The following is a 23,984-nucleotide window of genomic DNA, read 5'->3' as shown; positions in this document are numbered from 1 at the left end:
TTCTGGGGTACAAGCTGTCAGACAAGGGACTAGCTATGGACCCAAGCAAGGTACAGGCGGTGCTGGAATGGAAGGCCCCCAAAACCCGGAAGGATGTGCAGAGGTTCCTAGGGTTCATCAACTTCTACAGGAAGTTCATCAAGAACTTCGCCCACTTAACGGCGCCCATCACAGATTGTCTCAGTAGCAAAAGGAAGTTCGCCTGGACAGAAAGTGCCCAGCAATCCTTTGAAATACTGAAGAAGGCGTTCACTTCGGAAGAGCAGCTCCTGCACATTAATCTGGAGAAGCCCATGAGGCTAGAGACCGACGCGTCCGACCGAGCCATTGGGGCAGTACTTTTGCAGCCGGGGGGGGGGGGGCAAGCAGGACTGGAAGCCGTGTGCCTTTTTCTTGAGGAAGCTGAGCAAGTCGGAGCAAAACTATGCGGTGTATGACCTGCTGGCGAACTGCTGGCGATCTATGCGGCGTTTCGCCGATGGAGACATCTGTTAATAGGGGCACAGCACACGATCCAGGCTTGTACTGATCACAAGAACTTGGAATACTGGAGGACCGCACGAGTACTCAACCAGAGACAGATTTGATGGGCACAGGAGTTCTCCAAGTTTTCCTTCGAGATCCGATAAGTGTCGGGAGAGGAAAACGTAAGAGCAGATGCTCTCTCCTGGAAACCGGAGTACATGGAAGGAGAGGGACCGCCGGAGATCCGACACGTGATCCCCGAGGACCGATGGGTGGGGGGGAGCCTTGGTTGGGAAACGAGAACTGGCGGGCTTACTAGAAACGACGTGTTCGCTCAAACTAAAATCAGGGAACTCCGAGACGGAAGGGAAAACCATGGAGGGTTTGAGGAAAAGGAAGGGGTGCTGTACTATAAGGGGGCACTGTATGTACCAGGGGAGACCTTGAGAGGGAAGGTACTCAAACAACTCCACGACAACCCTACAGCTGGGCACTTTGGACAGCACAAAACCATGCTGCTCGTCACCAGGCAGTTCTGGTGGCCAAGGGTGAGGGAGGATGTACGGGAATATGTACGGGGGTGCGACCGCTGCCAAAGGGCAAAGGGGGAGAGGGCTGCTCCCGCAGGGTTACTGGAACCCTTACCCATGCCAGGAAAACCCTGGGAGGTGGTGTCCATTGATTTTATGACAGATTTGCCCAAGTCAAGGGGGAAGACAGCAGTCATGGTAGTAGTCGATCTACTGATGAAGTTGTGCCATTTCATAGCTTGCTCACATGCGGTGACGGCAGAGGAGACAGCCAAGTTGTTTGTGGATCACATCTTCAGGTTGCATGGGGCGCCCTCGAGGGTCATCTCAGATCGCGGGAAACAATTTACTTCCCGGTTCTGGATGAAACTCATGAGCTTGCTGCAGGTAGAGGTGGGCTTCTCGACGGCGCAACACCCAGAAACCAACGGGCAAGCAGAAAGAGCGAACAGTATACTCCAGCAATACCTACGCTGCTACGTCAGCGAGAGACAGAACGATTGGGTAGGGAAACTAGCAGTGGCTGAATTTGCATACAATAACGCTGAACATGTATCCACGGGGATGAGCCCGTTCATGGCCAATTATGGGTGTCACCTCAGGGCCTTCCTGGGGAGGGGGGAGGAAGGGTGGAGTGTACCTGCGGCAGAGCAGTTTGTGGAAGAAATGGAGGCCTTGCACCAGCAACTCAAGATGAACTTGGAGCGTGCCAAGGAAGTTTACAAGAGGCAGGCAGACAAGCACCGTTGGGAGGGGGAGGCCATACGGGTGGGAGACCGAGTGTGGTTGTCAACCCAAGGGTTACCCCTAAAGGGAGGGTGCAAGAAGTTGCAGCAAAGGCGGCTGGGAACTTTTGAGGTAACACAGCAGGTGAACCCTGTGGCATTCAAGCTCAAGTTGCCTGACAGCATGAAGATACATCCGGTGTTCCATAGGTCCCTACTCTCACCGTACAGGGAGGGGCGGGAATTTCCGGGGCGGGAGGGAGGAGTCACCATCCACCCGCGGGTAGAGGAGAGGGAACACCACAACCAAGCCACGGAAATACTCGATTCAATGTGGCGAGGGCGCCAGGTGCAGTACTTGGTGGCTTGGGAGGGAGAACCCGAGTCAGAAAACACATGGGTCCCCGCTGAGGTAATCAATGACGGGTATCTAATGGAAGAATTCCACAGCCTGTTTCCAGATAAACCGAAACAACTAGCGAGATTCTGGGAGGAAGAATTTGGAACCACAGACGACGAAGAGGACTTTGTGGGTTTTCCTGCCTCCGAAGAGGAGGGAGGGGAAGTGTCAGAGAGAGAAGAATCAGACTGGGAGGCCCACCCCGTGGGAAGATATCGGAGTGGGTGGGAAGCGGGTTTTGAATCCTCAGAGGATAGCGACAGCTCCTTCAGGTGCTTCCCCGCATCGTCGGCCGAGGAAAGGGACGAGGTTGGATCAGAAGCTCGGGCCGGGGGTGGAGGGGGTCCTGGGGGGGAGGTGGATGTCAGGGAACTGCCATCAGAGCTAGAGGCGGAGGGAAGGCTCCAGAGGGATGCCGGAGAGGGTCCCAGTAGGGAGAGAGGCAGCCCATCTGCTGGGGAAGGAAATCAGCGTAACACCAGTGGAGAAGGAAGGCAGATGGGGGAATCGGAGAGGAGGCTCCAAGACTCCTCACCGGAGACCAGCGGAGAGAGGACGGGTACTCCGTTGCCCACACCCTCCCTGCGCGGAAGACTTCCGTGCAGGGAGAGTAGGAGGAGACTGTGAGAGCTGGAACTTAACGGGTTAAGCTTTTCCCAGGATGCTACACCATTCTGACGTCACTTTTGGAAGCTCGGGAGGAGCTTGAGGCAGAGTTTGTCAGTCCCACGATGTGAGCTGTGGGGAAAAGACGCAGGTCTTGGCATGGCTGCCAAAAGTCCTGGAAAATCCTGAGAAATGCTGGAATAAATGCTGTAAATAGACAAACTTGGACTCTCTGTGTGTTTGTCTGGAACGTGACAGTTTACAACGCTGTGCGAAGCTCTGCTGAACCGTGACGAGAGGTGCCGGAGTGGAAGCGTGCCGGGCAGTAATAAATCGCTGATTGAGGTTCGTAAATCAATTAGCGGGGGTCACGGCAAACAAAAGGTCACAGGTTATGGGTCCATAAATCATCGCTTGTAAAACTGTCACGGAAGATACTGCCGGGAGCTGTAAAATCTGCGGTGTCGAGCAGAGGCTGCCAGAATGCGTTTGAAGTTCGGCAGGAGATGGTGGTTGTTTTTTGCCTGGTGTTGAAAGGCAAGGAGAGCTGCGGAGCTAAGAAAGCAGCTGGCTGAAAAAAAAAAAAACGCTGAGAACTGCTGTGGAGCCAAGGAGCTGAGAGCAGCAGGGAATCGTTTCTCCACGCCAGGGGAGCTGGAAGTCTTGTGAGTACAGCTTGGGGGCGCCTTTGGAGAACGGGAGGCAGGAATCTGAGGCAAGCAGGCAGGCAAGCTGAAAGCCGCTGTGCTGAAAGGCTGCAGAGAGCTTGGAAGTGTGCCTAACGTGTGGAGGCAAGCTGACGACGATGCTGATGCCAGCTTGGAGTTCTGCCTGGAATTGTGAGAGGCAGGGGAGCTGATCTGCTAAACCGGGAGCCGAAGAGCGGCTGGTTGTTTACGTGAGTACGCTGGGCCCCGGGGGAAGATGGCAGGCTGCCAGGTCTTGGAGGACTGTGGGAGGCTCACTTTAAGAAGTTGGGCAACCTGGCTGCTGATCTGAAGTCTACTGTTCTGGGTGCCAGGAAGCCAGAGGCCGTTCAGCGCTCCAGGGTGTTTGTGAGGCTGGAGGCGGAAAGCAAGGGCCGGGAGATGGCTGCTTCAGAACAGAAAGACAAGATGGCGCTGATTACCTTCGTGGAAGCCAGTGCACAGCTGGGAAAGGCTGTGGGACCCCTAAGGGGGGTCAGGGGACTATCACTACTGCTGTGTTTGCTGTGAAGCTTCAGCAGGAGGCCAAGGGCAAAATTGAAGCTGGAAGCCTAAAGATGGCTGGAGCCCCTGTTCCTGATGCTTTAGCCTCAAGGAGTGCTAGTGAGCAAGTCGGGGGGGCGGAAGGTTCCAAAGGCAAGTTTGAAAATTTTTCCACTGAACCTGCTGGGATGAAGCGGCAGTTCAGGGGGGGCGAGGCTGGTGGGAGGCGCCGTTCCAGAAGGAGGAAGGCCAAGCCAGCTGGGAGCCCCAGGCAGTGTTTTTCCACTGGAATTCGTCGTTGCTACGTGTGCAAAGCTCCGGGACATCTGCGGCGAGATTGCCCCCACCGGAGCAGAGAGAAAAGACAGGATGTTGCCAAGGTCAAACTGTTAAAATCTCATGGGAACCAGTCGGGGTACCATGGCAACCGGTCTGGAAAAACACCCAGGCGCGGGACTGAGGCTGGTGTACGTGCCAGGTGCCAGCAAGAGACTCGTGGAACAAGGCCAGAGCAGAGTGGTGTTATTGGCTCTGCTGCTGATTGCAATTTGATTCCAGAGACATCTGCTGGGAAGCTGCGGAAATGCAGGGCTGCCTTAACAGGGATGACTGTTAGGTTCACAGACGGAACACAAAGATCAGTCTGTGGTGTGGTGACTAACGTTTTTTTCTCTACTTCACAGGAGAAGCGAGAGATCAACGTTGTGCCGGGACTGAAGTGTTGTCTTTTATCTGTATCAGCTCTAATGAAGCAGGGATACAATGCTTGTTCTGAGAATGACACCTGTTCCATTTTCAGAGGAGGGAGACAACGGGTCAACATGCAGAGGGAGAACAACGTCTTTGTTCTGGAGTCACCTATGGAGGGTGGTGGGAATGCTGAAAAAGCACAGGCGCAGTGTGCTAAGGTTCCCAAAGATGTGCAAAAGTTGCACAGGTGCACAAAAGGGTACAAGCTCCGGAAATGTGGGAGGTCCCAAGGGTGCAGGGCATGCAAAGGTGCAAAGGTGCTTGGTTTTTCCCGGGTTTGGGAGGGTAACCAAGGAGGCTTTGAGCTGGTTTACACAGATCTGTCAGGACCCAAGAGGTCTGAGAGTCTGGGTGGGACCAGGTATGTGCTGTCGCTGACAGGTAACCACAGCCAGGTTGGCTGGTGTTTCTCTCTCAAATCACAGGGGGAGGTGACGCAACTGATCAAGGATTGGGTTGCGGAGGTGGAACTAAGGTTCTCCACCAGGGTGCAAGGGTTCAAGGGCGACCGAGGGTCACAGTTTACTGGGTCTGCTCTGGAGAAACTTTTCAAGGAAAAGGGAATACGTCACCAGGTGACGGGTGCAAAGTCTTCTCAAGGGAGAAGGGAGGCTGTGGCTGAACCCAGTGATGGGGATAAGGTCCAGAATCAGGGTTCAGAACCCGGTGATGGGGACCAAATCCGGGGTCAGGGTTCAGGGCAGGTTTGGGCATCTCCAAGGGTTGTGAAAGGAGTGTCCAGGTGTGAGGCTTCATCTCCGGTAATGGAGAAAGCTCACGGAAGGGTTGTCAAGTCAGAGGGGAAAGAGTCTGACCGAGAAGACACAGCTGCTGGACCTAATGGGTCAGTAGGGTATCAGGTCACAGGTGCGTGGAAAAGTGTCGCACAGTGTGATTCTGGGAGTGTTGAAGGGGTTCAACAGGTGCCTGGGAAAAATGCCGGGGAGGGGCACAAGGCAGGGGAAGGTGTTGAACTCAGAGGGTTTTGTCAGAAGGTGCAGCAAGGGGGGGTGTGAGAGCTGGAACTTAACGGGTTAAGCTTTTCCCAGGATGCTACACCATTCTGACGTCACTTTTGGAAGCTCGGGAGGAGCTTGAGGCAGAGTTTGTCAGTCCCACGATGTGAGCTGTGGGGAAAAGACGCAGGTCTTGGCATGGCTGCCAAAAGTCCTGGAAAATCCTGAGAAATGCTGGAATAAATGCTGTAAATAGACAAACTTGGACTCTCTGTGTGTTTGTCTGGAACGTGACAGTTTACAACGCTGTGCGAAGCTCTGCTGAACCGTGACGAGAGGTGCCGGAGTGGAAGCGTGCCGGGCAGTAATAAATCGCTGATTGAGGTTCGTAAATCAATTAGCGGGGGTCACGGCAAACAAAAGGTCACAGAGACTTGGCATCAAACAACTTTTATGCTGGAAAAGGTTCAAGAAACGCCCACTGACGGATTCTGCCAGTGACTGAGACAGTCACGATGCTGGAGGCTGTTCAGTCAGAAAGGGTTTAACCAGGTAACCTCACCAGCAGTGGCAGCAACTTACGCACGAGCAACCCCTAAATCCATTACACCAAGCCAGACTTCATGTTAGTGGTTATTACTGTACGCACAATGAAAGGAGCCACAACAGAGAGACATTAAAGGAAAGCAACTGGTAGTGACAGCCATGTAAATTATGAACATCTAACAAAGTTATAGCTGCTGAAACACACATCTCTTAAAATATATAATAAACCTATCCGCTGTTCATGTCATTTGAAAGAGCTGCAAGCCATTACACAATTGCAGTCTTTGTGAAAGACTAATGAAACAGTAATTAGTAATCCTACCCAGAATCAGTCATCCAATTATCTGACAGTTGTGTATTACTGTTCTTAGCTTAGATGCATTTTCGACATTTTATTAGAGAACCTCCCTGTTTTGTGGAGTTTGAAATGTGTTTTTCTTTGTACATTACAAACCTCTTGGTGGCTGCAGGAGGGCAAGGAGTCACCACCAGCTTTGCTTTTGTTCTTTTCCTCTGAACTGGAAAGAAAGCCTGACTTGCCGTTTGTTCCAGTTCAGCATTGAAGAGTGGTTTTTCAAGAGGAAAGCAGGACACAGATCTGGAATTGCAGGCCTCTGGCTAGAACGCTCAGGACAAAAGTAAGTGTGAATGAGCCATCAGATGAAACCACTGATTTTCTGGGGGTACTCATGGGAGCACGCAGCACTGGCAACCTTTTTACTAGAAGAGAAGCACTGGTTAAAAGTGTGGCACTTACTGTAACAACTTCATGGTGAGTACTGCCACCCTTTTCCCCCGAAGAAAAGCACTGGATGAAACACACTTATAATTCCTCTCAACAGAGATTCCCACAGTGCATAGGAATCAACTCCTAGGGGCCACAGGGGCTACGATTCCCACAATAAAATGTTTGAGGGTGCCGGGCCCCCACAAAGTTGATGGGCATTCCCATTAAAACGGTGTGTGCATCATGTGATCAGTTGTGTGAGGCGGGTCTGCTGCCATGCGATTTCTGTTCTCATCCTGAAGTAAAGTTCTTAACCCGAAGTACTATTTCTGGGTTAGTGGAGTCTGTAACCTGAAGCCTCTGTAACCCGAGGTACCACTGTACTGTGTTGTCCCCTGGACTATGTGATTTAGAATTTGCTGTCCTGCTTTAAGCAAAACCTGTGCCTATGTAACCTGTATGTCTTAATTAGGCCTGTTACTTTATGGCTTGCAAGCTCTTGTGTGCAGACTTGTATGGGGACAGGGAGGCAGCTTTCACACTGGCTAACAGCTTCAGGAGTGGAATTCAGGGTTCACTGGAATTTCTGTTTGCTTGCCTTCAGAATTTCCTAGTGCAAAATCAGTTTCTTTGTTATCCTCACAAACAAGCTTTTAACTTGACCTGAACATGTTTTGAGTTTTCTTGTGAAATTTATGCAGTTGGCTTCATTCCCCCCCCCCCATTAACCAAGTTCACAATTAATAGTGCAACTTAAATTATAATAATGTGAATTATTGAATGCTATATTCACAGGCGGCGTTGTGGCATCAAGGTTCTTGGTGAAAGAAAGAGTTTTTTTCACCTTCTCTAACCATTTCCATAAGCAATCACACCTTCCTGCAATTTGTTTTCTCCTGATTGCTTGCACACTCTTAAACGATAACTGTGGTGGGAAAGTTTACGCTATAATATAGAGGCTCTGCAGACAACCACAAATAAACATAATTAGCCATATCAAAATATAGCCCCAAAGTTCCCTAAGGCAGGAGGGCTAGAATCCCTTCCCACTCCTGGGCATGTTTACAGGCTCCACCTGTGCAGGGTTACCATATTTCAAAAAGTGAAAAGCCAGACACAAAAGTTCTTGAGCTTCTTTTGGCCAAAATCTCAAAAAAAAGATAAAAATGAAGCCATATGTCCGGAGTTTTTCACCCAGACGACAAATCCCGGGATAAAAACAAGAAAATAAGTAAAACAGAAAAGCAAAACAATGCCTCCCAGAGACACATTTAAAATGCTATATAATATTGATCAGCTAAAGGCCTGGTTAAAGAGGAATGTTTTTGCCTGGTCCCTAAAATATATACAATGAAGGCACCAGGCAAACCTCACATAATCAGATACATTGTTCTGCTATGAAAGAAAAAAATTACACAAAAAGAAAATAGGGGGGAAGAAAAGAAAAAGAAAAAGTAGAAGAGAGAAAAATAGATGGAAAAAATAAAAAGAAAGTTTAACAACACATCTTATCAACGACATACAGTCTTTTAGGAAATACAAACCGTCATTGACATTATTTTAAACATATAATTCCAGTAAGGCATCCTTTTATCTTCACCTTGTTGATTTCTCCTCACTACTCTTACTTGCTTGTCAGTGCCTATTCTCTGGTTTTATTCCTTGATTTGTTTAATGACTTCCTTGTACCACTATGCGGTTCCTAATTTCTCATATCTTAAAATTTCTGCGTCCATTCTTGTTCTGCAGGAACCCATTCTCTTACCTCTGTGGAATTGAGTCTATGCTCATCCAAGAGTAATCATTGGAAACATACTCCATCGTGTAATTTTTAAAAACATCCCATTCTTTTTAAATTTTATTTCCCGAATGATTTCTTATTGAGTCTGTTAGTGTCGCTAGTTCAAGATATTCACATAGCTTTAGATGCCATTCTTCTTTTATTGGTATTACATTACTCTTCCAATATTTTGCTACAAGAATCCTGGTAGCTGTAGTGGAATAAAGAAAAACTCTTTTATTAACCTTTGAAGAAGAAGAGGAGAAGAAGAGTTTGGACTTGATATCCCGCCTTTCACTCCCCTTAAGGAGTCTCAAAGCGGCTAACAATCTCCTATCCCTTCCTCCCCCACAACAAACACTCTGTGAGGTGAGTAAGGCTGAGAGACTTCAGAGAAGTGTGACTAACCCAAGGTCACCCAGCAGCTGCATGTGGAGGAGCGGGGAAGCGAACGCTGTTCACCAGATTACGAGTTCACCGCTCATAACTACTACACCATGCTGGCTCTCCTTTGGGATGTTTGTTGTGAAAATACCCAATAAAAATAATTCTGGTGTTTTGTTTTGTTTTGGAAATGTGGATTTTAACATTTCCTTCAATTCATCATATATCATGTCCCAAAATTATTTAGTGCTTTTCAGCCAATAATGCCTCCTGAGCATTATTTACCCCACCAAATCATAACTTGTCTACTCAGACTAGAAGCCAATTAAACCAATCAAAACTCCCACTCCAAGAACAGGACTCCCAGCGGTATGGAGAAAGTGAAAAAGAAGAGTGCCAAGGACTCCCCAAAAAAATTCCCAAATAGGCAACTAGCAAAGCTTCTACTGCTTAGGGCAGGAAGGAGAGTGCTGATAATAGAAAAGTGTTGTGTTTGCAGAAGAAGAAGCTTATAGAGTCTGGAATCTTTCCCAACTCGTTTGGCCTGATTCCCTACTTGGGCCTTCCCTAATTTCTCCCCAGGGCAAAACTGTTCTGAGTCTTCTTCCTATGGGAGCTGAGGGTGGAAGCAGTACTGTCTCGCTCATTCCTGGGGGTTTTTTATAGTTTAGATTTTCCAATCCCTTTCTTATTGTTGTTGCTGTTCCTTTTAAAATAATTCTTTACAAATTTTTGATGGTGGAGGTGTGGATTTGTAGTTAAAGGATTTTTAAACCTGGGTCAGGTCTATCATCTTCATTTGTGGCTTTTGTTCTGGCAAGCCCATTTTTTTTACTGTACTCTCATTTTACACATCATTAGCTCCCAACTCCCTCTCCAGCCCTCTCCACCAGTCCCTATCTGCTGGCCCCAAATTTTCTCCTGTGGTCACTGACTATATTGATTCATTTAATATTACTCATACAAGTGATCCTGTATGTTCTTATTTAGTCGTTTAGTAGTGTCTAACTCTTTGTGACCCCATGGACCAGAGCACGCCAGGCACTCCTGTCTTCCACTGCCTCCCGCAGTTTGGTCAAACTCATGCTGGTAGCTTCGAGAACACTGTCCAACCATTTCACCCTCTGTCGTCCCCTTCTCCTTGTGCCCTCACAATCTTTCCCAACATCAGGGTCTTTTCCAGGAAGTCTTCTCTTCTCATGAGGTGGCAAAAGTATTGGAGCCTCAGCTTCAGGATCTGTCCTTCCAGTGAGCGCTCAGGGCTGATTTCCTTCAGAATGGATAGGTTTGATCTTCTTGCAGTCCATGGGACTCTCAAGAGTCTCCTCCAGCACCATAATTCAAAAGCATCAATTCTTCGGCGATCAGACTTCTTTATGATCCAGCTCTCACTTCCATACATCACCGATCCAGCGCCGAGGGCCTTCTGGCGGTTCCCTCATTGCAAGAAGTAAGGTTACAGGGAACCAGACAGAGGGCCTTCTTGGTAGTGGCGCCCACCCTGTGGAACACCCTCCCTTCAGATGTGAAGGAAATAAGTAGCTATCCTATCTTTAAAAGACATCTGAAGGCAGCCCCGTTCAGGGAAGTTTTTAATATTTAATGCTGTATTGTTTTTAATACTTGATTGGGAGCCGCCCAGAGTGGCTGGGGAAACTCAGCCAGATGGGCGGGGTATAATAAATTTTATTATTATTATTATTATTATTATTATTATTATTATTATTATTATCATCATCATCATCATCATCATCATCATCATCATCACTACTGGGAAAACCATATCTTTAAGATTGCCTGAATTCCATTTCCCCACCCACCAATCTAGAGGGGTAAGTCATACTTAAACAGCTTCGAAGAGTCTTGGATGATGAAAAGGAGTCTCTCTGAGGACTCATCTACTGACACAATACTTTCCTTTCCTGCTGTTTGGTAAGTTACCACTATGCAACTGACTACATAAACTGTGTTAGTTTGTATTTTTACATGCTAGTCTTCTTCTCCTCTACTACAGAGGTTGCATTTAGCTTCTTTGTGGCATCTATATTATTCTGAGACATGGGTCATATGCAGAAGCTGAAATGTTTTAGAGATGTACTCCTGAACTCTGTCACTCGCTCCTTCAGGCTGGGCCCCAAAATGTGTATGAAACCAGCAGGGATTTCACAAACACTGATAAACAGAACATGGAACTACTTTTCAGATGTGCACCTTCCTGTTGCATCATTGTGATCACTTTAAAGCTTTTGATCAATTTCTTATTTGCCTCAGATCACACTGACAGCTCGCAATGGAGCCGACCTTGTAATGGCTGTTGTCACTTGTGTGAGCAATCAGCGATGACATGTGCAGTAGAATATCTGTGAAACCTGAATTTCTGGTTGCAAATTTTGGGCAGAGCAGTTTATGATTAATGCCACTGTAACTTCCTTTCTCTCCAAATAGTAATGGCTCTATTCTGTATTATAATCACCTACACAGAGCTTTCCAAACTGTGTGCTGTGTAGTGTATTGGCTGCAGTGTGTTGGTATGTTGCGCAAATTCTCTCTGCAGTCCTCCGGTATGCTAGTAAAACTGAATTACTGTGTCACAAAATGATGCATGTCTAAACTAGTTACAGATAGGTAGCCGTGTTGGTCTGCCATAGTCAAAATAAAAAAATTCCTTCCAGTAGCACCTTAAAGACCAACTAAGTTAGTTCTTGGTATGAGCTTTCGTGTGCATGCACACTTCTTCAGATACACAGTGTATCTGAAGAAGTGTGCATGCACACGAAAGCTCATACCAAGAACTAACTTAGTTGGTCTTTAAGGTGCTACTGGAAGGATTTTTTTTATTTTAGCATGTCTAAACTGTGTGTCACGAACAAGAAAAGTTTGGAAAGCTCTGCACTACAATATAAATAGTCCATGCTTTCTTCCTCCTCATTTCAACCATCAACTTTGGCCCATATGTAAAGTTTTAACACACTGGTATAGAAGGCTCAAATCTCCCTGAAGTACATTTTTTGCTTTCTTCCTACTGTGCCTTTGCTTTTCCTTAGGGGTTGTCGTACATACATACATGCATATTTAAGGACGCACACTGCTTACATGGGTAAAGGTAAAGGACCCCTGGATGGTTAAGTCCAGTCAAAGGTGGCTATGGGGTTGCAGTGCTCATCTCGCTTCAGTCTGAGGGAGCCGGCGTTTGTCCACAGACAGCTTTCTAGGTCATGTGGCCAGCATGACTAAACCACTTCTGGTGCAACAGGACACCACAATGAAAGCCAGAGCGCACAGAAATTCCATTTACCTTCCTGCTGCAGTGGTACCTATTTATCTACTTGCACTGGTATGCTTTCAAACTGCTAGGTTGGCAGAAGCTGGGACAGAGCAACGGGAGCTCACCCCATCGTGCAGATTCGAACCGCCAACCTTCCAATCAGCAATCCCAAGAGGCTCAGTGGTTTAGACCACAGAGCTACCTGCGTCCCTTTACTGCTCACATAACAAAGGTTAACAAGCAAATGGAGCTCGCAAACAGACTTCTTTACTCCCTTAAGAATCAGAAGGCACCAAGGCTTAAAGGTTGGGCAACACAGGTGAAATCAGCTAACCACTGATGGCAATCAATGAGTTTTTCACCAGCCATCAGAGGCAAGGCATGTGGAAGAAACCATCCCTTGATGGCCCACAGACAGCTTCTCTCTGGCCCTCAGGGTTCTTCTGCTGGAGCAAACAATAGCTCCCCAGTGGTGCCTCCTAGGGTTTTGCAGTTGAATGTCTTAGTGGCATAGATTATACATCCTCTGGTTGTATTTTTCCCCATGCTATTTTTTGAACTGTAGACTGCTTCCACTTTTTTGTGATACTTACTGTAATAGAATCCTAGAGTTGGAAGGGACCCCAAGGGTCATCTAGTACAACCTCCTGCAATGCAAGAATCTCAGCCAAAGCATCCACGACAAATGGCCATCCAACCTCTGCTTAAAAACCTCCAATGAACACAACCTCCTGAGGGAGACTGTTTCACTGTTGAACAGCTGTTATTGTCAGAAAGTTCTTCCTAATGTTTAGCTGGAATCTCCCTTCTTGTAACTTGAAGCCAGTAGTTTGAGTCCTATCCTCCAGAGCAGGTGAAAACAAGATTGTTCCCTCTTCCATGTGATAGACCTTAAGATATTTGAAGATGGCTATCATTCCTTTTTGGGATGTGGGTGGTGCTGTGGGTTAAACCACAGAGCCTAGGACTTGCCAATCAGAAGGTCAGCAGTACAAATCCCCGCAACGGGGTGAGCTCCTGTTGCTCGGTCCCTGCTCCTGCCAACCTAGCAGAAGAAGAAGAAGAAGAGTTTGGATTTGATATCCCGCCTTTCACTCCCCTTCAGGAGTCTCAAAGCGGCTAACATTCTCCTTTCCCTTCCTCCCCCACAACAAACACTCTGTGAGGTGAGTGGGGCTGAGAGACTTCACAGAAGTGTGACTGGCCCAAGGTCACCCAGCAGCTGCATGTGGAGGAGCGGAGACACGAACCCGGTTTCCCAGATTACGTGACTACCGCTCTTAACCACTACACCACACTGGCTCTCGAACTAGCAGTTCGAAAGCACATCAAAGTGCAAGTAGATAAATAGGTACCACTCAGGCGGGAAGGTAAACGGCGTTTCCGTATGCTGCTCTGGTTCGCCAGAAGCGGCTTAGTCATGCTGGCCACATGACCCGGAAGCTGTACGCTGGCTCCCTCGGCCAATAAAGCGAGATGAGCGCCGCAACCCCAGAGTCGGTCACGACTGGACCTAATGGTTAGGGGTCCTTTTACCCTTTACCTATCATTCCTTTTCCAGGCTAAACATACCCAGACTCTTCAACAGTTCCTCATCAGGATTGGTTTCTTGACCCTTGTTCATCTTGGTTGCCCTCCTCTGAACACATTTCAGCTTCTCAATCTCCTTCTTATTGAACTTATTTGAGAGTGTAAACAAGCAGGTGGGTAGGGATAATCAGAGAGACAATGCTAGGAAACATATACTTTAAATACAGAATTTATTTGAACTTCTGCATCAGTTTAAGCACGTCAGGGTATAGCTGCTTTGGAGCATCGAGACCGAAGATATAATCCAGATGCTGCCAATCAGGGATATTCTTGTAAAAAACTAAATGAGGGATTCGAGGGATTAAGAGTTGAATATCCTTTTCATCTTCCACAATGTCCTGTCCTCCACTCCACAAAGCTGTTGGTACTTCCATGCATTCTATTTTATAAAATGGGGGTGTGGTCTGGGGGTGAAAAATAAAACAGAAATAGGTTTCAGTGATGACACTGTCATATTTTCGTACCTTTCTGACATTTCCTCATTCTGAACCTTCAGTGTTCTGGGATGTATGACATCGAAAAAACTATTATTTTTCCCTTTATGCATTTACCTCTCTTTAATGCCAGTAATACATAGCAAAACCTCCTGTGTTAAAATGTTAGTCACATGAAGTACATTTTTGCAGATCCATTAATTTGGTAGTTGAAGATTAATTACTCTAATGTATAATATTATGCTCCGGATCATGTGAATCAAGATCAGAAAGGAATGTGTGGAGTGACGATCCCATAAACATGTAATAGCAAAAATGGATATCAATGCAGGAATTTAATTTACATATTTCATATTTGATCAACATTTACTTAGTGACAGTTAATAATATCCTACAATAGTTTGCTACAACTGGAGGAAGAACATTACAAAATTTTACTGACTCCTTTATTTCTAGCATTTTAATGTTGAGAAGAGAAAATGATTTCTCTAATGTGCAGAGGGCACCATGCTAAGGCTGCCAATCAGATTCACACAATAATTTATACATGCTAAATTCAACAAAAGTTCTCATGTTAAGCTGACCATCTCTGCTCCCCAGTGGGAAAAACAACTTCTTAACAAATGGTACAAGAATCTCTGTTGATTCCCACAGACAAGGACTATTTAGTGAACACATCACAGTTAAAATGATGATGCCAACAAGATGAAAAGAATTCTAAAGACATTAATGAGAATAACCATCATGGGGGGTATAGAATGAAAAAGTAGAGTACAGTGGTACCTCGGGTTAAGTACTTAATTTGTTCTGGAGGTCCGTACTTAACCTGAAACTGTTCTTAACCTGAAGCACCACTTTAGCTAATGGGGCCTCCTGCTGCCGCTGAACCGCCAGAGCCCGATTTCTGTTCTTATCCTGAAGCAAAGTTCTTAACCTGAAGCACTATTTCTGGCTTAGTGGAGTGTGTAACCTGAAGCATATGTAACCCAAGGTACCATGTACTTATGCATGTGAAAACATGTTGCAATAGTAAAAATGAAATAACTGATTACTCAAGAAGAAATATGATGGGGCCCTGCTGTTTTTTTTTAAGAAAGTAGATGGACATCTAGTAAGGAAATTAAAAGAAGCAAAGGTCAGGATCCAGACTGGAATGCATATTTATTATTTGTCTGTTTGTTTCCATAGAAATAAAACCATTGGATCGTATCCAGCCCTGCAGATCTGTTTGTGCTATAGACCTCTGCATGCACCACTGAACTTCTGCCAAGCAGCACACTCTCAAAATCTGTGCCAAGGATTGAGAGAGGCCCCAGAGCCGAGGTAGGGGATCCCTAATTATGCAAGTGGAACTCTGTGTGCACAGTGTTGGATACAACCCATAATTCTGTGTACTTCTTTGATGTTCTCTCAGTCTTTAAGAGTCCCTGAAGGAAGTGTGCAAGAATTCAAACATTACAGCATTTTTTAAATGCGGAATTTTAAAACAGAACCCAAACTCATCCTTTTCCTTACCATATTGTATACAACTTTGTTCCTGCATCCATAGTCAAAAAATCTAAATTTATGCGTCCTAGTGACCTAGAAGAAGGACAAGAATTATGTAGAGTTTGAAAATTTTAATTTTAAAACATACTCATGTGCTAATTCAAATTCAGGTGATGTGAATTGCTAGAATTCCTCCTCATGCAATATTTATGAAACCTCTTGCTTAAAATAGTGGAGCCCCTTAAAAAATGTGTGTAAAAATATTTAATTTATTTAAGGAATTAATATATAATATTTTATATCACTAAATATACATGATCCCTAAGTGGTTTACATAGAAAGATAGATTAGATAGATAGATAGATAGATAGATAGATAGATAGATAGATAGATGATAGAAATATTTATCATTAACTAAAACAATAAAACAATTAACATATATAAATAAAAGCCAAACTATTTTACTATTTTTGTAACTGTTGTTTCCATCGGGAAAGTGGCATGTGGAGCATACTCCAGAGGGTGAATATCACTTCCTTGATGTCAAAAGTTGGCATTCCATTTATCATGGTATAGCCAGTAGGCCTCTGCTGAAAATCTTAGCAATCTTTTGAGGGCATATAAAGGTATCCTAGTCCCAAGTTGTCTAGGGCCTGTGCTGATCTTTAAATATTGGTGTAATCAGTGCTTTTTTTCTAAAAAAAAAAAAATATTTAGGAGAACTCTCATTTTGGCTGCTCCCCCTCCCCCTCAGCCCCCTTCCTCTCCCCCAACACCTTCCCAACCCCTAGACGAGGGGACTTGAGGAGGTGACACTGAGAGTACGGAAAGGCCCACAGCAGAGTCGGCTTGAGAGAGAAGGGGAGAGTGCTAGCTGGTTGGCTGTAGCCCGGCATGAGGAGGAGGAGGAAGAAGAAGAGGAGGAGACCGTTGCCCCCACCATTGCCACCCCAGACTCCCCTCCCCGGGCACCGGTAAGGAGAATGATAGAGCTCCAGTCCGCGCTGCTACTGCAGAGATAGCTGGCATGTTGGTCCGTCCATCGGTCAGTCGGTTGGGGCAACACAGAATGTTTAGGGGTACACGTACCCCTGCTCCCCCCCAGAAAAAAGCACTGGGTGTAATATATGTATAACTAAGGACTCCACTAACCAACCTAGCATACCCTCCAAAATTCCTCAGATGAAAATAGAGGCATTTCTCACTCTCCCTCAACTGACCCTCCTTGACACCCCATTTTTTTGGCCCTTCCCCACCACCGCAGAGCATTTCTTACCAGAAGAAAAATGAATGCCAGCACTGCACCGATGGGATGCAGTACACATGCCCTCCACTGCCCTGAGAAAATCCCTTCATTCTAATTTTATTTTATTTTATTCTTTGGTAAATTCACAAAAAGAAAAATATACACTAAAATATAAGTTTTCGAAAGGGGCGAGGTTAGATGTAGATGGGGAGATGAACCCTTTTTATAAAATAAACAAATAAAGACTCCTTGTGCTCTGCTCCAAGCCCTGCCCTCTGACTGCCCCTCAGAGCAGGCACTTCACACAAGGCTGGGCCGACACGGTGGCAGCCCCTCTTCTTCTTCTTCTCTGCTCTCCAGCAGTTGCTACGAGCTGCCCATGGTAGGAAGCTGGCTGTAGAGACCGTAGAGAGACATTGGGATGCTCCCTCTCAGCCGCAGACACTGCCAGTCAGTACAACCACTTGCTCATCCACCTCCCCAGGTTTGGTGGTGGCAGCACTGGTGGGGGAATGAGGGACATCCCAGGATCAAATCTGAAGCAGGAATAGCTTTTGCAATTCGGGGACTGTCCCTGGAAAATTGGGACATTTGGAAGGTATGCCCTGCCCACTTGATTATTAATAAACACATACTCTAAATGGCACATTCAGTCCAAATACCAGACTTTGGACTAAGGCTTTGGCACCGCTCTGAAGACAGTTATCAAAATCTACCTGGCTCCAATGGTCTAGTACTTTGACAGAAGAAAAATCAGGAAAGATTCCAACATACACGTCTGCTCGACTCTGGAAAAACAAGTTAAAATGTCCTGCCTTAAGTTGTATGAAAACAGCAAACACATTCCACAGTCTCTCTTATTGTGCTCTCTTCCAATGATGCTTTTGTGTAGCAACCTCCACCTGGGCTTTTTTCATTCCTAATTGTCTTCCATGACTGGTTAGGGGCAACACTGTATCATGAGCCAGCACAATTTGTTGTTGTTGTTGTTTAGTCGTTTAGTCGTGTCCGACTCTTCATGACCCAGTGCTTAATATGATACCCATATGCTTTCCGTTCTGATCTTATACTCTACAAATAACATCTTGCATAGCTTATTTTATGTTGCAGAGCACCATCCTATAAATATTCAATAGCAACTTTAAACATACAGAGAAATCTCATCTAAATGGAGGGCGCTCTGCAACTTGGGATACACTATAGAGAAGGCTCACCCAATGGGCCACACTCATCAGCAAAACTTCAAGCTGACCTCCCCCTGCAGACTTCAGGGCCCAGGTTCTTTATTAGAATTCAATATGCAAAATATAACATGAAAACAATTGTTTAGTGTGTGCTGGGCTGCTATAGTGCTGCTGCTGCTCCATAATGTATTCATGTGTAGAAGTTCACTTCTCTTTTTCTTTTGTTATATCTTTTGTCAAAAGATATAAAGAGAAAGCACCTACCACATTATAGTTTTTCTCGTTAAATCCCACCGCAAGGGAAAGGAACCGGAGGCACCATTTGTCTATAACTGGGTAGCTGCATATCTTGGCAGTAAGGGCTTTCAATTCCTTGCTAAGAAGACAGTATTCTTTATTGCCCCATATAAGCTGAAATACAAAAATGCACAAATAATTCTGAATCTGCTTAGAAGCATGTCTAATTACCTTTAGCTCTTTATCACAGTCATAACACAAAAGTGGATGAGTGTTTGGAGATCCCTTCTTTTATCCAGCTCACTTACAAATTGGAGAAAGGGGAATCACCCAACACTCAAAACTGTTCAGAGTCCACTGTAATTAAATCATATAAGAAATACTTACTCTTCTGAGTCCATCAGGAATTACCAAAAGTTTATATAAAAGTCCTTTGCTGTTTACCGATGTGTAGCCAGGAGCAAATGACAGGTAGAGACTGATTTTCGGAGCAAGCTGAGGAATGATGGAAAAGGTAATAAAACCTGCAAAAAACAACAACCCCAAAGTATCCCATAAATGGAAGCCGTAAGTATTTGGGACAGTGCATTGGGGTGGGAAACAATATTTGCATTGTTCTTCTGCCCCTATGAATCCTTAACAGTGCACTCCTTTCCTGGCTACTCAGAAGTCCTACAGAATGCAGTGGGGCTTACACTAGGAATTAACCAATTGGTCAATTTCAGATTCTCTCTCTTCCTAATTTTTCCAGTCCAAAATTCAGTTTTCCATACTTCCACACCAGTTTGTGATTTTGTTCCACAAATAGATGCTTTTAAACAGCAGAGCAACCCTAACTGGCTTTCACGTTAAGCAATTATCTCTTTCTAGTGTGTAAGTGGCTCTTTATGCTGTCCCTGAGTTGCAAACCATTTGCAATAAAGCATACATGCAGGATTCAACAACAGAAGGGTTCATCTTAGTTTCAGTGGATGAGTCTTCCTAGAGACCCAGTACTGCATATTCAACTTCTAGTCCCAACGCAATTAACAAAGGCTACAAGGATGAAATACATTTCAATAACTTGATCATAACTTACCTAGTGTCCCACCTTCGGAATGGCCAATATAATATAATTTTTCTTGCCTAGTTTTCTTTAGGATGAAGTCTATAGTTGCTGGAATATCGTATATTGCCATTTCATGAAAACTGAAATACAGACATACAAAATACAGTTGTTGTATTGCCCAACTACGCTTAGATACAGAAACAGAAGATCCTGGAAGAACCTCTTTCTCGCTTAGACAAACAACTGCCACAGTGTAAAACAAGAATGGGGAAACCTGTAGACCTTCCATGTTACTCTTCCCCTTCCCTTTTAAGGTAAACATCTAACAGCATACTACTAACCATGTCAATTCAAAGTAAGTTCAGTGGGGCTTAATCTTAAGTAACTGGGGTTATATGTGTAATAATATACAGATATCGTAGAATCATAGAATCATAGAATCATAGAATCATAGAGTTGGAAGAGACCACAAGGGCCATCGAGTCCAACCCCCTGCCAAGCAGGAAACACCATCAGAGCACTCCTGACATATGGTTGTCAAGCCTCTGCTTAAAGACCTCCAAAGTAGGAGACTCCACCACACTCCTTGGCAGCAAATTCCACTGTCGAACAGCTCTTACTGTCAGGAAGTTCTTCCTAATGTTTAGGTGGAATCTTCTTTCTTGTAGTTTGGATCCATTGCTCCGTGTCCGCTTCTCCGGAGCAGCAGAAAACAACCTTTCTCCCTCCTCTATGTGACATCCTTTTATATATTTGAACATGGCTATCATATCACCCCTTAACCTCCTCTTCTCCAGGCTAAACATGCCCAGCTCCCTTAGCCGTTCCTCATAAGGCATCGTTTCCAGGCCTTTGACCATTTTGGTTGCCCTCCTCTGCACACGTTCCAGTTTGTCAGTGTCCTTCTTGAATTGTGGTGCCCAGAACTGGACACAGTACTCCAGGTGAGGTCTGACCAGAGCAGAATACAGTGGCACTATTACTTCCCTTGATCTAGATGCTATACTCCTATTGATGCAGCCCAGAATTGCATTGGCTTTTTTAGCTGCTGCGTCACACTGTTGGCTCATGTCAAGTTTGTGGTCAACCAAGACTCCTAGATCCTTTTCACATGTACTGCTCTCAAGCCAGGTGTCACCCATCTTGTATTTGTGCCTCTCATTTTTTTTGCCCAAGTGCAATACTTTACATTTCTCCCTGTTAAAATTCATCTTGTTTGTTTTTGCCCAGTTCTCTAATCTGTCAAGGTCGTTTTGAAGTGTGATCCTGTCCTCTGGGGTGTTAGCCACCCCTCCCAGTTTGGTGTCATCTGCAAATTTGATCAGGATGCCCTTGAGTCCATCATCCAAGTCGTTGATAAAGATGTTGAATAAGACCGGGCCCAAGACAGAACCCTGTGGCACCCCACTAGTCACGCTTCTCCAGGATGAAGAGGAACCATTGATGAGCACCCTTTGGGTTCGGTCAGTCAGCCAGTTACAAATCCACTGAGTGGTAGCATAGTCAAGACCGCATTTTACCAGCTTCTTTACAAGAATATCATGGGGCACCTTGTCGAATGCCTTGCTGAAATCAAGGTAGGCTACATCCACTGCGTTCCCTTCATCTACCAGGCTTGTAATTCTGTCAAAAAACGAGATCAGGTTAGTCTGACATGACTTATTTTTCAGAAATCCATGCTGACTATTGGTGATCACAGCATTCCTTTCTAGGTGCTCACAGACTGTTTGCTTAATGATCTGCTCCAGAATCTTCCCTGGTATTGATGTCAGACTGACTGGGCGGTAATTATTTGGGTCCTCTCTTTTTCCCCTTTTTGAAAATAGGGACAACATTTGCCCTCCTCCAGTCTGCCGGGACTTCGCCTGTTCTCCAGGAATTCTCAAAGATGACTGCCAGTGGTTCTGAGATCACATCTGCCAGTTCTTTTAATACTCTTGGATGCAGTTCATCTGGCCCTGGAGACTTGAATACATCTAAACTAGCCAAATATTCTTGTACTATCTCCTTAGTTATTCTGGGCTGTGTTTCCTTTGCTGAATCATTTGCTCCAAATTCTTCAGGTCGGGCATTGTTTTCTTTATCAGAGAAGACTGAGGCAAAGAAGGCATTGAGGAGTTCAGCCCTTTCTGTGTCCCCTGTTTGCATTTCACCATCTTCTCCTCTGAGTGACCCCACTGTTTCTTTGTTCTTCCTTTTGCTACGAACATACCCATAAAAGCCTTTTTTGTTGCTTTTAACCTCTCTAGCAAGCCTGAGTTCATTCTGTGCTTTAGCTTTTCTTTTCCTTTTGAGGATCTAAATCTTGGATCTCTTCACAGGTATACACATCCTTGACATATAACGCCACTCCTCCTCCTTTCTTGTCTGGTCTGTTTCTCTGAAATAGATTGTATCCCCCCATTACTACATTCCAATCGTGGGACTTATCCCACCAGGTTTCAGTGATGCCTATTATGTCATATTTAGTTTGCTGTACTAAGAGCTCAAGCTCATCTTGTTTATTTCCCATGCTTTGCGCATTAGTGTACAGACATTGAAGTCCATTAATCATTCCCCCGTGTCTCTTATTTAAGGATTTTTTCCTCCCACCACTAGATCCGCGTGCTGTTTGCTCCATTTGGTCTATGACATTTGGATGATCATCTTCATTAATTGATAGACTCCTACCTTCAGGAGCACTGTCTCCCTCCCCCACATTAGTCAGTTTAAAGCCCTCCTGATGAGGTTTCTGAGATTTTTGGCAAAAACATTTCTCCCAACCGTTGTGAGGTGCAGCCCATCACTTGCCAGAAGTCCATCTTCAAGAAACTGCAGTCCGTGATCTAAGAATCCAAACCGTTCCTGTTTACACCATTTGCGAAGCCAGCTGTTCACTTCCACTATTTCCCCCTCTCTCCCTGGCCACGTCGTTCAACTGGGAGGACAGATGAGATGACAATTTGTGCATTTAGTTGCTTCAATTTCCTGCCGAGAGCCTCGTAGTCTCTTTTGATCTTCTGGAGGCTATTGCTTGCAGTGTCATTGGTTCCCACATGAACCAAGAGGAAGGGGTATTTGTCAGTGGGTTTTATGATTCCTTGTAGTCGTTCAGTTACATCTTGGATCTTAGCCCCGGGGAGACAGCACACTTCCCGAGACATCTTGTCAGGCCCACAGATCACTGCTTCTGTTCCCCTCAGTAGGGAATCCCCTATCACCACTACACGCCTCCTCTTGGATTTGGTTGGGGATCTTCCGTGAGCTGTCCGTTCCAAGGTTGCCTGCACATTCCCTGAGGACTGACTTTGCTGCTCGTCTTCATTTACCTGATCGACTGTAATGAGGGAGAGATCCTCAAATGGAGTCTGCTCTTCGTCTTCCATGCTAGGGGAGAGGACCTCAAAGCGATTGTGTATTTCTAAACAATCAGAGTGAACCCTGGGCCTCCTACTTCTTTGAGTCACGTTTCTCCATATATCTGGCTCCTGTGTTGGTGAACTAGACTCCTTCTCAGGGGAGTCCCCTGTCTCCTCCTTGGTGGAGACGGTGTGCTTTGTTGCTTCCAAGAAGAGCTCCAGCTCTCTAATTCTTTGGAGCATAGCTACACGTTCCTCCAGTTGCTGGACTTTGTCTTTTAAGAGGGCAATCAACATGCAATTGCTGCAGGTAAAGCTGCCTGCAACCTTTGGCAAGATGGCAAACATTGCGCAGGAATCGCAGGCGACTGCAGCTGTTCCCTCCCCTTCCATCTTGAGATCGTGTCGTTGGGGGTGGCTACAGAGGTCCTCCATCATAAAAAGCTTGAAGACAGGACAAATAACTTCCCCCACAAAAAAAACCCTAGGTCTCCCCCAACAAACGTTTGAGACTAGCTCCCCTAAATCTAAAAGATGGATATAACTGCGCGCGCCGCTAGGCCTGCAAACTCTGATAAGCTCCTCCCACAGCTAATCCCCTGCCTCAACAGAAACCCTGCCGCCTCTGACCTTTACACAGGGAAAACAGCTAATCAGCCACAAAGAAACACACACACACAAGAAAACCCTTTTTGCTCCTTCTTCAACTGCTGCCCTGTATGCATATACATGCCAGATTTCCTAAAGTAATCAGTGCATAAACACATACAACAATACATGCAACTTAGGTATTAATATTTATAAAATTATGCATAGAAAAACAGTACCACTCATAGGGCTTGGCTGTTTTATTTGTATTGTGTATACAATTATATTGCATGTAATTCTGTAACATGGGAGTAGTGTAGAAATTGCTAAGGGGTTAACAGTACAGAGTTATGCAGAGTCATATATATTGCTACAAGACCTCAAGCATCTTCTGCCATGCTTCAAAGCCCTGTCCAAGAGTGAAGTGCTTTCCCTACAAGATAAGATTGCTATAGATGTTTGTCAGGGACAGCATTCAGGAAAAGCGTACTTCTTGTCTAAGCTCCA

At 45.5% G+C, this 23,984-nt stretch overlaps 1 protein-coding gene across 1 annotated transcript in view; it reads right to left on the bottom strand.

The window, feature by feature from the left end:
• LOC310707869 (gastric triacylglycerol lipase-like) overlaps window positions 1-23,984 on the bottom strand; it is a gene marked incomplete at both ends in the record, with an annotated part of 30,341 nt that overhangs the window by 2,259 nt on the left and 4,098 nt on the right. Inside the window, 5 exons of the mRNA XM_083505324.1 lie at window positions 13,897-14,002; window positions 15,864-15,929; window positions 18,531-18,677; window positions 18,891-19,027; window positions 19,582-19,691. Coding sequence (XP_083361450.1) covers window positions 13,897-14,002; window positions 15,864-15,929; window positions 18,531-18,677; window positions 18,891-19,027; window positions 19,582-19,691 — 566 coding nt within the window. The remainder of the gene's footprint in view (window positions 1-13,896; window positions 14,003-15,863; window positions 15,930-18,530; window positions 18,678-18,890; window positions 19,028-19,581; window positions 19,692-23,984) is intronic.

This window comes from Podarcis liolepis (genome assembly GCF_965112155.1).
Source record: "Podarcis liolepis genome assembly, chromosome: 5".
NCBI lineage: Eukaryota > Metazoa > Chordata > Lepidosauria > Squamata > Lacertidae > Podarcis > Podarcis liolepis.
This window is presented reverse-complemented; position numbering and strand designations above follow the sequence as displayed.